The sequence below is a fragment of the Archocentrus centrarchus genome, chromosome 2 (genome assembly GCF_007364275.1).
Source record: "Archocentrus centrarchus isolate MPI-CPG fArcCen1 chromosome 2, fArcCen1, whole genome shotgun sequence".
In the NCBI taxonomy this organism is placed as follows: domain Eukaryota; kingdom Metazoa; phylum Chordata; class Actinopteri; order Cichliformes; family Cichlidae; genus Archocentrus; species Archocentrus centrarchus.
In genome coordinates this window covers 25531194-25545246 of record NC_044347.1, presented here as the reverse complement: position 1 = coordinate 25545246, position 14053 = coordinate 25531194, and the positions used below count along the sequence as shown (strand labels likewise).

The 14053-nt window shown below is 41.3% G+C and overlaps 1 protein-coding gene across 2 annotated transcripts; it reads right to left on the bottom strand.

The window, feature by feature from the left end:
* Positions 1-1007: 1007 nt before the first annotated feature.
* clic5a (chloride intracellular channel 5a) lies at positions 1008-11991 on the bottom strand. Of its 2 annotated transcripts, none has more exons than XM_030750566.1 (6): positions 11467-11991; positions 2999-3108; positions 2211-2336; positions 2026-2132; positions 1776-1939; positions 1008-1677 (listed from the first exon to the last, which is right to left on the bottom strand). In XM_030750566.1, the coding sequence occupies exons 1-6, from the start codon at positions 11989-11991 to the stop codon at positions 1513-1515; spliced, it is 1197 nt and encodes a 398-aa protein (XP_030606426.1). In that variant the 3' UTR covers positions 1008-1512. The 2 variants fall into 2 exon arrangements, with proteins under 2 accessions (XP_030606426.1, XP_030606433.1); XM_030750573.1 differs by lacking the exon at positions 11467-11991 and adding an exon at positions 6183-6356.
* Between the last annotated feature and the right edge of the window lie 2062 nt (positions 11992-14053).

The window sequence follows — 14053 nt, the reverse complement described above, 5'->3', positions numbered from 1 at the left end:
TCACAAATATGAAAGACATGAAAATATTGATTCTATTAGTGAGGGAGCTTGGTATAAACACCTAACACTGGCTGTTTGGGGATCTGCTGTTGCTAGCAGATGTCTTTTTTTTTTTTTTTTACTTTTTTCCCACACATTTGACACCTTGTTTTGAATGATTGTCAACACCAACTCTCATGCATTGTTAAATTATGGACTCAAACATGTTTTTTAAATTTATTCTGAAACAATGGACTCCTGGTTTTCAGAATTTTACTCCGAATAATAAACTGCTCTTTGCTAGCTATAGCAGACAAATGTATCTATAAACTAAAAGCTAGCCAGTTAGCACATCTTGGCTAACCTAGCCTTGGTAATAGCACTTAAGCTAATAAACCCACTAAAAGCATGCTAACATTTGTAGCCCACGTCAAAGCAAATAAAACACCAGAAAATAAAACACAGTATATTTATACTTTATGCTTTTTACCCCAGAAAGGCTAGAAAAATGACCAATATAAGCAGATAATGTGCCCCATGTAAACCATAAAGGAATCCTGGGGACAGTATCCCATGTCAAATTTTCCGGTTTATGTTTGGCCATGTTGGAAAATAGCGAGCTAGCCTATGTGTAGGTTAGAAAGTAGTTCAACTACATTCGGGTTTGCATACCGTGAGTAAAGTATTTCACTTACTTTTATATCTTTGTCATTTATCATTATTATTTTTATTGTACCATTGCCTGTTTACTGTAATTGATTCCCCTTAAACAGCTAGAATGTACAAAATTCAGATCTTTTACAACAAAAAAAAAAATTTGTGTGTGTCAACCAACTTTTGCTTAGATTTTTTTAAAAATTATTATTTAATAAAGCTGCGAAACTCTCTGGCCATTGCTAGTTTTTAATATTTTTAATCAAAGTTGTAAAAATAAAATTGAGTATGCAAGGTGTCAATGATACTTATTTAATTATTAGTGTTTATTAATGTGCAGCTTTTTTAGAAGCTAACCAAGTAATGGTCCTTGATGCAATACAACCACAGGACTCTAGTCTCTATAAAGCACAGCTGGCATGAACAGTTGGGTGCGTCATCTTTGCATGACCTGTGAACAAGAGGGGATTTTTGCACTAAACCTAACGGAATGTTGTTGCTTGTTTGCTTTTTTTTTTTTTTTTACTATTTGTACATTGTCAGTTTGATCAATATGTTACAGTGTAGTTTGAACTACACTCCCTAAGTGGTTTTACTAAGTTCAACTACTGTCAGTTCATCAGTCACTGATGTTCTTGTTTAAGAAAAGGATCAGACCTCCGCTGCTTCACAGCACTTTAAGCAAAATGATTCATGATTTTTTAGCACCGTCTCTGAAGCATCGTGCCAGTGTGCTACAGTTAGCCATATTTAGTATATTACTGTTAAAAATGACACATCCTGTGCCAAAAGTGTATATACTGTTTTTTTTTTTTTTTTTTAAAAACTGATTTACTGGATATTTTTTAACAAACAAGGTTCTTGAGTGCTTGAATGCATTCATTTCCCCAGCCTCTTGGCTACATCCTTATAGGCCAACTCGATTTCCACATCAGCTGCGCAGGTGTTTGTGAACTCATCCCGTCGGCAAGCATTGTGAAGGTAACGCCACAAACCTCTGAACTCAGACGGGATTTCATAGTTTCTGTATTTCTTTGCGACCACCTGCGAAAGTTCAAGTTATTTCAACACTGTAAAAGTCATATTTAAAAGCTTAAAGTAATCAAAGGTAAAATTTAAAAAAAGACTCCAGTGGTGATTACCTTCATGACATGAAGCTTTGGTAGAAGGTTGCAATCAGCAAGCGTAAGTTCATCTCCGTCCAGGTATTTGCGAGTGGATTCTCCATCGTCCACCTCATCAGGGAGAGGACTGATCAGGTACTCGTCCAGCTTAGCCAGGGCCTTGTTTAAAGTGGCTTCTAAGGCTAAAACACACAGAAAGCATTTCCATGGGTTTTTGAAAGGGGGCAAATCAAATTATTGACATATTTGCTGGATGCTGCATGCTCACCTCGATTTTTATCTGGTCTTGTGTTTTTGACATAAGCTGAGAATCTGGCAAATATGTCGTTTCCTGCTATGTTGGATTCGCGATTCTTTGCTGCAAGTTTGGGGTACCTGAAAAAAACAGCGTGTTAACATTGTGTCAGGTTGTTGCCTGCCCTATTTCTTAATCTGCTTGTGTGTGAAGCCTACTTTGGTGGCACCAGCATTGCCTCCAGGAACTCCTCTATTTTGTTGACATCAGTGAGAACCTCCCCTTGGAAAGTGAGGAAGGGTGGGTGTGTCCCTGGGGCCAGGTTGTGAAGATCAGCCGGTTTTCTGATTGGAGTGGAAACATTTTTGCACACCCTTCAATAAATATGTCAAATATGTAACAGTAATAGTGATTTAACAACAAGGCTCCTAAATTTTTTTAAATGCGATCTTCAGAGACTTTTATTGTTACAGTCGTGCATGGCTCAAAGCAGCACCTGGAGCCGGAGCATAAATGCAACAGCTGTGAGTAACTTTCTTCTAGTGGATGAAGAAAATGTCAAGTATGAATGAACTAGGCAAGCAGTCGCTATGTGAATGCAGAATACAGAACATTATGTTTGAGAAAGAATTTACAGGTTATGCAGTCATTTAACATTTAGTATGTCAGCACGAGCTAGCATGGGGTGTCTGTGGCTCAGGCGGTAGAGCTGATCTTTTAATCAGAAGGTTGGTGGTTCAATTCCTGGCTGCTCCAGTCTGCATGCCAAAGTATCCTTGGATACAAGATACACGTTGCTCTCTGATGCAACCGTTGGAGTATGAATGTATGTGTACAGAATGTAGAAGGAAGTGCTGGTGTGGATGCTGTGGCTATTTGGAACAATAGTGCTGAAGGATATAGATTTTATATACTTTTTTTTGCATGTGAATGGCTTGCTTGTAAATGGTAACAGCATAAATAGGATGTAAACACAACACTGTGTTATGATCTTCTTAGCTATTACCTCTTTAGGTCGACAGTGGTGACATTGAAGACGACACCTTTGAGCCACAGGATCATGAAGAGGCGCTGGGAGAATGGACAGTTTCCAATGCTCTCGCCATCACTTCCAGCCTGTGTAGACACACACACACACACACACACACACACACACACACACACACACACACACACACACACACACACACACACACTTGAGGTGACACACTGACACTGAACAGTAGTGTCATTTTGAGAAGAGTACAAAACAGTGTGTGTGCATTCGCAATACGTAGATACGAATGCCGACACCTCGTGCATTCAGGAATACGCTGACAGACGCGTTGCTTCAGGCTGTATACACTGATTCACACACTCACACACAATGCACACACTCCTGCTGAGCTCATTGAAAAAGCGCTCCATCGATGAATCAGTTCACTGGTGTTGTGAAGGAAGAAGAATCAGGGCTTAATAGTCTGAAGTAGGAAAGAAGAAAGTAGGAAATCATGTATGTTTGTGTGCATGTGTTCTTCAGTGTGTGCACGTATGCAAAGCTGCAACAGGACACTGTAATGAGACACCAGGACCAACATGAATAATCCACACTGCTTCCATTACCCGCTTCACTGCCTGTTTGGACTTCTGGTCCCTACCTCCTGTAGCAGTGTGTATCAAATACGTAAATCATACAGCGTTACTCAATGTCGCTCTTATGTCATCTAAAAGCTTTTTACACCTTGTTTTAAGAGACTGTTCATTTTGGTTCAGTATGGAAGACACTCACTGAAGCACTGATGTTGCATAATACATACATTTTCAATCAGCTGTAATGTTCAGATCCTGACTGATATATCGCTTAAATCATGTTTTCATGTGATATTGGCCCATTACAGAAATGGTGGTATATTCAGGTTTTTCAGCCACATGACCGCTAACCACATGATGTTAACTTAGCAGCCATTTTTGGACGTGATGCTGTGGTGTCGAGTCAATAAGACCCCGGCTACGCAGCCCCTGTGTGTTCCCCGATCAGTTGGCAAGTGGTTGCTGGAGGTTGATGGCAGTTGCTGTGAAATCGACTGCTAAAGCTCCAGTCACACAGGCCTGGAGACCAGTCAGTGACCTCCTAAACAAGAAACCGTTTCCCTTCAAAGTAAAAGTTGTGCCTTTTGAAACATGTCGGCTGCAGCGATGAGGCACAACTGTTAACTGTAATTTCCCCATTGTGGGACTAATAAAAGGTATTCGTAAACACTAGGCTAGTAGTTAGCAAATGTTTGCAGACAAGTCTGTGTCTTTCATGCAAATGATAGTTTACTGCAACAATCAGCGAGTGACCAAAGGAATCACAAGAATGTTTTTGGTCCCTTCGGTCACCATCATCAGGAACAACAGGACATTGTATTCCCTGACTGCCAACCAGTCAGGGAATACATGCTTTTCCCTCACTACTGGTGGCTATTGAGTACAATAGTTAATCATGTACACAGTCTATCAATGGGTTAACATTCTGCAAGAAGCTTACCTCCAATTAAATGTTCATTGCATCTACTATAAACTGTAAGCTTCCATTGTTTGAGATTTACCACTTTAATCCAATGTTTACTTCAATCAAAATTAGGAGAAAAGTCATAAAAAGAAAAATTCTATTTCTATCTTTGATGACTGCTGCATTTCTCCCTAGTGACAGGTGGTTGCCAGGTGGGTTGCTGAGTGGTCTATAGGCCTGTGTGACTGGGATGTTAGCAATCATTTTTTTAGCGACTGCCATTAACTTCTACAAACCATTCACAGCCGTTTGGGCTGTGAATGGTTTACCATTTTTCCCTCATGACCAGTGGTTGCAGACCAGTCTCTAAGCCTGTGTGACTTGGGTCTTAGTCATTTGATGATCGTCACATGTCCAAAATAGCAGACAAGTTAATGTCAGGTGGTTAGTGGTCACATTTCAGCAAAACCACAATATAAAAAAATATCAGTGGCTATTAGAATTTTTTACTCTATAAAAAATGATAGCAGTGACCCCATAAATCCACTAACAGCAGGTGCTACTGTTTAGCACACATATAAAATAGCCAAGAGTGAGCTAAAAGTTAAACAGACTGGAAGGTAAAGTCAGATGGCAGTTAGCTTAGCATAAGAGGCTCCATCTGGACAGACTCTAATCAAACAGACACAATGTCAGTTTCTGAATTCAAACAAAACAAATGACATGTACAGTACAGATGTTGGTAGTCTTTTAAAACCCCTGGACAGAGCTATGCTAGCTTTCTTAGCTAGCAAATGTCTCCTTTTTTCTGTTATTTATACTAAACTCGGCAAATGCAGTCAAGACTCATCAAAAAAGAAAAAGAGACAAAAAGAGAAAAACGTGAATAGATTTTGGTCTCATTTCAAGAAGGAAATGAATGCTCTCTTTGTAGATATATCGGTAACTTGCTAAAGCGGGAGAAATTTGCCTTGGTAACGCTAACCCCGATCTTACCCTAATCATATCTTTTGGAGAAACTGGAGGGAAAATGGATATTTTGGAAAAAAATTTAAATATATTTTTTATTTGTGTCAGTTAGAACGACAGAAATTAATTCACACTTTAATAATTAATTTCTTTGACTGCTGATTGTGAGGACTTGGGAGAAGAACTGAGTAAAAACAAAAATGTAATATTCTGATTATCTAGTTTTAGCGTTAGAGTTATGGTAGGGGTTTGGAGTCAGCACGACAACAACTTCAGACAAGTATATTACTTCATATAGCACAGACACACATTATAACCTGTGCATTAACTGACTACACCACATGCCAGCACATATTGTAACCTTCAACTATTAAAAGCTGCTGCTCTCAATACTGAAAGGACCCCAGTAATAATTCAGTGGGAGAGAGAAAGAGAGAGATTGTTTGTGCACGTGGGTGTCAGGTTAACACATGGAAAATCAGCACCCAACAACAACAACATGGCATGCACACGCTTAAAGGAGCCACCCCACCCCCACCCTAACAAACAAAGCTGTTATTTAGATGATTACAAAGTGTGCACATTGAGCTTAAATGTTAGTTGTCATGCACAAAACTGTAAAGTATTATCGGCAGCTTGCATCCACATGCAAATATGTACTGATATAAGATTCAGAAGTGAGATAAGAAATGATCTGGGGTCAGTTTGGGATGTACACACACCAAAATGCACACACTTGAAGCCCCACCTTGACAAACAGTTCAATATCAGGGTCCTTGTCCTCCTCGGCTGCAGGATCCGTCATGGTCAAGGTAGACGCGCTTTGTTTGTGTGTTTTATTTCCACAGTGTAGTTGTGTTTGTGTGTGTTAGTGAGCCAGCTCAGTTTTCAGCAGATTCTCCTCCGGGTCCACTCGGTGAAGTCAGCTCTGTCAGAGTGTCAGCTGAGGACGAGTGCCAGGGCGTGTGACGAAGAGAGAGAGAGAGAGGGAAGGTGGGGTGTGTGTGTGTGTGTTTGTGTGTGTGCGTGCAAGGGGTTCAGTTTTACACCTGAGACTTTAGCAGTGGGGACGTGACATTGCCGAGCAAAAATAACCCCCTGTGGAGCGGTGGGGTGGGGCGGGGGTGTTAGTGGAAATACTAATGTAGTAAGTGGGGAAAGGGCAGAGCAAAGGTGCCCCTGCCCCTCACACCTCTTACAGCGTTGACGGACAGCAGCTGGGTGACTCTGAATCGCCACGAGTCACCGTCTCAGACTCATCAGCACCCATGGGTCCCATGCTGCCTCTGTCTGCATGGCAGCACAGTGACGTCCAACTTTCAGAGAGCTTCTAGAATTTCAGCTTCTCACACAGTGGATGGATTGTTTTTACTTTGCATACTATATCAGTGTTTTTCATCATGGTGACTTGAGTCTAATAATATATTCTATGCATATAAAAACACCCACAATGACTATGAAAATATCATATGGGCAGCAATCACAAAAAGTAGCACCAAATGTGGATCATCTGCAGCTGAAAATAGTCCCGAACCCCCGGGACCAGGAAGCAGACATATGTTAACTACATAATAAATCAAAATACTTAGTGAGAATTAAACACAGGGTACACAAGTGATGTAGAAAGCACACTCATGTGCAGCCCTGTGATATAGCCCTCTTATACAGATGATGTCTCCTTAAAGTGAGTCTGCATATAAGTTTAAGCTCTTGTGAAGAAATAAATGCAATGTAGCGAAACAAGCATTTAGACTGTAAAAGTCATAATCCAAATAAAGTACCTATTAGTGCAAAAGTTTTAGCATTAACATAAACATAATTTTATGTTTCATAAAAATATTTATTTATATTTCATTTTATTTATGTTTTTTTAATATACAAATATTTCAGAGATAGGCTGATACTGTACTTATTTATAATAATGAGTGCAGTGCCTGCTCCTTACAAGGTTATGGTAACATTTTTAACACGCAGCTAATAAAAACCAGACAAATATGAGTATATTTCTTCAGTAAGTTCTTTCATTTATGATGGTATCTCACAGTCTAGTAAGCTAGTAAATCAGTAAGGAAACACCCTTACAGCATTCTGCCGAGTTGTAAATGTTAATTAGCATTTTAAGAATTTTCCAAATGGGATGTGGAAGTTTTCCAGAAGGATAAAAAGATAAAGAAATCTTTATCTTTTTATCCTCCCACTGGTCTATAAACTGATCTACAAAGCAATGAATTAACCTGTAATAAAGGTTCATTACAGATGAAGCTCTGTATTATTATTATTATTATTATTATTATTATTATTATTATTATTATTATTATTATTATTATTATTATTATAGTGGCTGGTTTACACATTTGCCTAACGAGCAAAAGATTCCTTGTTCGATCCTGGGAAGGCACCAGAATCCCTTGGGGAAATTCCCTTGCATTCAGGAGGGCATCTGGTGTAAAAATCTACCAAATCAGACACATGGTGCTTCCTGCTGTGGTGAGCCATTGTGAATAAAGGAGCAGCCAAAAATAGTTTCTTCTGTTATTATTATTATCAGTAGTAGTAGTAGTATCTTCTGTAACAGAGAAATTTCCCAAATGTGGGATGGACTGAAACATCATGTCCCAGAGGTGTTCTATCAGATTTGGGTCAGTGGTATCAATTCCACAAGTGTGCAGGTAGTTCCTTCATCTTCCAGGAACTGCCTGTACACTCTCGCCACATAAGGCTGGGCATCTGGTCGCGCACCAGGAGGCACATCAATACGAGCCATCCTGGAGGAGTTGGGACTACCTGTGCAACCTCTGAACAAAATATACACGTGTGTGCCATACATGAGTGAAGCGAAATAGTGCCACGGGCTTTGCTGGTACAGTAAACAGAGCTGGCTAGATTTTTCTGTATTTTAAATGTGTAAGCTATCTAGCTCAGATCCTGAGGTAACGCAAGACTAATGAAAGTTTATATAGCACCTTAACACACCTTAGAAGGTATTCACAGTGCTTTGCAGGCAAAAGATAAAAGATTATAAAACAGAATAAGAGGTAATAAGAGGTGCATATTTCATTACATGTTTTCATTTAGAGCCTTTAGAATAAGTCAAAGTGCCATAAAACAGATCAATTTAAAGCAAACATTATATTCACATGAGAGTTTGGAGCCCCTGGGTTTGGTTTTTCTGCTGCCCGCAGTAGACTTCGGCCTCTCTGATTCTACTATAATTGCCCCTGGGTTATATTACTATATGCAGCTGTAGTGCCAAAGTGTAATATTTATGATCCCTGTGTACTTGAGTGATAGTGGACTTTAGCGTGGAAGGTGCTGATTGTGTAATAAGTTTGTGTCTGGATATAGAATGCTTATATCTAATATTAGATCAATAGACAGATCAAACTGACACATGTTTACTGTATATGTAATACACACGCACATACCAACATTCACAGGGCCATGAGACAGGAACCATCCCCAACTATCCCAGCACTGACTCACAACATTCCTGTCAGTTCAGCTGAATTTATATTTAGAACCAGAGCGACTCCCACCAACACACATGCACACAGAAATGACTAAATACTATGGCCTATTAATAGAGGGACACTATATTGCCAGAAGTATTTGTTCGTCTGCCTTCACACTCATATGAACTTGAGTGACATCCCATTCTTAACCCACAGAGTTTAATATGATATCGGCCCACCCTTTGCAGCTATAACAGCTTCAACTCTTCTGGAAAGTCTTTCTGTAAGGTTTAGGAATGTTTATGAGAATTTTTTGACGATTCTTCCAGAAGCACATTTGTGAGGTCAGACACTGATGTTGGATGAGAAGGCCAGGCTCACAGTCTCCACTCTAATTCATCCTAATGGTGTTTTATCAGGTTGCAGTCAGGACTCTGTGCAGGCCAGCCAAGTTCTTCCACACCAAACTCTCTCATCCATGTCTTTATGGACCTGCTTTGTGCACTGGTGTGCAGTCATGTTGGAACAGGAAGGGATCATCCCCAAACTGTTCCCACAAAGTTGGCAGCATGAAATTGTCCAAAATTCTTGGTATGCTGAAGCATTAATGACTACTTCTTATGTAATGCTTTTCTACTACAATCACATCCATTCACCCACAGATCCATACAAGCACTTTATTCTACATGTAAGTGCTTTCTATCTAACATTCACAGTCCGATGAATACATCGAGAGCAACTTGGGGTTCAATATCTTGCCCAAGGATACTTTGGCATGGAGACTGGAGTAGCCAGGAATCAAACCTGCTCTACCTCCTGAGCCACAGCCACCATTAAGATTTCCTTTCACTGGAACTAAGGGGCCAAACCCAACTCCTGAAGAACAACCCCACACCATAATCCCCCCTCCACCAACTTTACACTTGATACAATGCAGTCAGACAAGCACTGCTCCCCTGGCACGATTTGTCACTTCAGAGAACACGTCGCCAGTGTTCCCATTCCATGAAGCTCTCTACGCACTGTTCTTGAGCTAATATGAAGGTCACGAAGCTTGGAGGTCTGTACCAATTGACTCTGCAGAAAGTTGGCAACCTCTGTGCACTTGTGGGGTGGTTGTGGCTCAGAAGGTAGAGCAGGCCACCTACTAATTGGAAGGTTGGTGGTTTGATTCCTGGCTGCTCCACTCTGCATGGCAAAGTATCCTTGAGCAAGATACTGAACCCCAAGTTGCTTACCAATGTGTTCATCTGTATGTGAATGTTAGATAGGGTGTAGAAAAAACTGTTTGCATGAAGCATGAATGGATGTGAATAGGGAAATGAATCATTTTGTAAAAAGCACTTTGAGGGCTCAAATAGAATAGAAAAGCACTGTATAAGAACCAGTCCATTTACCATTTACCATGCGCCTGAATCTGCTGACCCCGCTACCACTTCGTGGCAGAGTTGGTGTCCTTCCCAACTCCTTCCACTTTGTTATACCACTAACAGTTGACTGTGGAATATTTAGTAGTGAGGAAATTCCAAGCCTGGACTTGTTGCACAGGTGGCATCCTATCACGGTACCACGCTGGAATTCACTGAGCTCCTGAGAGCGACCCATTCTTTCACAAACGTTTGTAGAAGCAGTCTGCATGCCTAGGTGCTTGGTTTGATACACCTGTGGCCATGGAAGTGATTGGAACACCTGAATTGAATGATTTGGATGGGTGAATGAATATTTTTGGCAATATAGTGTATGTTTGTACAGCACAGTGAGGTGTACAAAAGGCATAAGAAGGTCCAAGTGTGTCTTTATCACAATCACATTCCACACAAAGTCACACGCTGCAGATAGTCACTGACCTTGTGCACAGTGCTGATACGAGCCTAATTATGACTGTAATTTATGGAGGATACAAGTTAGTTAAAAGAAATACAGTGTATCACAAAATTGAGTACACCCCTCACATGTCTGCATATATTTTTAAGTATATCTTTTCATGGGACAACACTGACAAAATGACACTTTGACACAGTGAAAAGTAGTCTGTGTGCAGCTAATATAATAGTGTTCATGTAGAACAACAATTCGTCTTTTAAGACCCTCAGAGAGTTCTTTGCCATGTTAGAACTTTCAGTGACCAGTATGAGAGCGTGTGAGAGCTGTACTACAAAACTGAACATACCTGCTCCCTATGCACACCTGAGACCTGGTAACACTAACGGGTCACATGACATTTTGGAGGGGAAATGACAAGCAGTGCTCAATTTAGAAATTTACGGGTGTTGTCTCTTAGGGGTGTACTCACTTTTGTTGCTGCTGGTTTAGACATTAATGGCTGTATATTGAGTTATTTTGAGGGAAGAATAAATTTACACTGTTATATAAGCTGCACACAGACTATTTTTCATTGGGTGTTGTCCCATGAAAAGATATACTTAAATATCTGCAGAAATGTGAGGGGTGTACTCACTTTTGTGATACACTGTATGCACCTCTGAGAAGACCACATGTGTGTGTGCTTTTATGTGTGTGCACACTGTACATTCACAGCATATTTTGGATTCACCTGATGTGAGCCCTTCTCTTCCCTACCTTAACAAAAAGTGTGACCTGTGGTCCATCTTTGTCAGGCTCTGGCTTCTTCTCAATTCTCTGGTTCTCTTCTTCTCCCTTCATCTCAGAGGCTGATGAGGATGATGATGAAGATGAGGATCTGCGTGATTCGTCCACCGCCGCCTCTAGAGACCCCATCTCCCAATTCAACTCATTCAACACCTCTGCCTCTATCTTCCCCTCTTCTTCCTCCTCCTTTTTCTCCTCCTCCTCTTTCTCCTCATTTTTGTCATGTGAAGAAGAAGAAGACGAGGAAGACGAGGAGGACGAGGACGAGGAAGAGGACGAACTTCCTCGCCTCTCCTCTGAGGGTGCTTCAGGCGCGGGGATTGAAGGAGGATCCGGTATTCTTCTTGGGGCCACTTCGGCGTTTTCGTACTCCGGAGTCAGATGCGAGAGATCTTCATATGCAGCCTCGTAGGGCAGCTCGTATTCACCTGACGACTGGTTCTGGTAGGTCGACTCTACCAGAGTATCATACACATTCTCCTCAGAAAGATTCATCCTGAGTGGAGAAATCAAACAGAGATGGTGGAGCGTGACAGGGTGCAAAGCAGAATGAAGGCGATTCCAGCAGGGCCTATCTTATCAGAAGATACCCCTCGCAGGACTTTGGACGGGATCGGCTGAAAGGCTGTGCCAAGTAGAGACAGTAGTAATTCACAAAAGGACAATACATCTAAAGTATACTGCATGCTATTGCTGTTTTAGTGTCCATAAACACTATAAGCATGTTTGGACACTGTGAATGAGGGGCCATTTGTTCCAAAATTAAGTTTACATTCACACTGTCCATGTCAGCTAAACACATATCAAAACTGCACTTCAGACTATTTTGATAGACAGATTGTCCATGTCCACTGTAAGGTCAAAGTCACTTTATTTTCTTAATTTGGAGAAAACAAGGCAAGGAGTCTAGCACAGACAAATATTTTGTCAGTTGGGTTATCAGCATGGACAATCTGTCAAAATAGCTTTGTAACAACTGAGGTTCAAAGTTTAAAAGACATACAGTACTGTGCAAAGGTCCTCTCGGTAAGTTTCAAGCCTGGGCAGATCACTGTTTTTTTAGGACTCGGTTCAGGTGGCAGTTCTGTTGGGAGTGGTGAGAATGGACAGTGAAAGCCAGAGCTGCTGTGAGGTTATTTGGTCCTTACTTTTCCTGGGCAGCAGTGGCGGGACGGAAATGGACTGACTAGGGTTCCACTGAGAGCCCACACCGGTGGACAGGGGGGGTGAGTATGGCAGGTTAGTTTCCTTAGTTCTTTTCTCGGAGGATTCAGACTAGCTCAGAAATGCTGGGGAAGGCTTTTATAGAAGGTACAGTAAATGGCACAGCAGATAAGACTAGGCTTTGAAGACAGAGAAGATGAGATATGAGCACAGGTTAAATAGTTAAGCATGCTGGGAGCTTAGGTGAGCCTGATTACCACGCTAATCAGTGACAATCATGCAGAGAGTTGTGGCTCAAGTTGGTCCTTGAAAGCCAGCTACTAATTGCCAGACAGGAAGTGGGTGTGTCAGGTGAGGAGCGGGAGCTAAGAAGGGTCCACCGCTAGGTGGAACTCGGAGGACGACCCACCTATGGTCACCTGCAGGGAAAAACACTGGGAAGGCAACAAAGGAAGCTAGCCCACAGCCACGGCACCACCTTTATTCTTCAGCAGAGCCTGAACTCTCTGAGGCAGCTTCCTTATCATTTCTTTAAGTAGTCTTCAGGAATCGTTCTCCAGACTCCTTGAAGGACATTCAAAGCTCTTCTTTGGATGTTGCTGCTTTTTATAGTGTTCTCTGTATAAAATCAAGATGATCCCACACTGCTTCAGTAATGTTGATGTCCGGGCTCTAGGGAGGCCAACACATGGCTGATAGTGTTCCATTGTGTGTTTTCCTATCCAAGGATGCTTTCACTGCAGTGGCAGTGTGTTTGGGATCATTGCCATGCTAAAAAAAAAATGAAGCCGTTGCCAATCGGATGCTTTCCAGATGGTGTTGTGTGGGGGATCCAAATCTGATGGTAGATTTCTGTGTTCATAATTCCATCAATTTTGACAAGATCTTCAACATCACTTGCTGAAATGCAGCCCCAAACCATGACAGAGCCTCCACGTTTTACAGATGTGGATCATCATGCTGTCAAGAACGGCTTCTTGACATCCACCATTCCACTGAGAGCATTTCTCACGAGGCTTCGGTGAGCAGTAACTGAAGATCAAATGCATCTCTCCTTCCCTTGACAGAAATGCCAAAGGAAATTCCCACACAAGGCTGTAATGTTACCTTTAGGGGCATCATGTTGGCAAATATTATCTCGTAGGGTTGTTTTCAAGTGATTTTAATAAAAACTACGCACAACTTGGGCCACTCTACTTTTTACTTATTGTGGAATCTAATATTTCAGAGAGGTGTGGCTACAAGGAGCAGAGGTAGTGAAGATGGATGAGTTTAAATACCTGAGGGTCAACCATCCAAAGCAATGGACAGTGCACAAGAGAGATGAAAAAGAGAGCGAAGGCAGGCAGGTGATCTGTGCAAGAGTTAAAGGGAAGGTTTACAAGATGGTAGT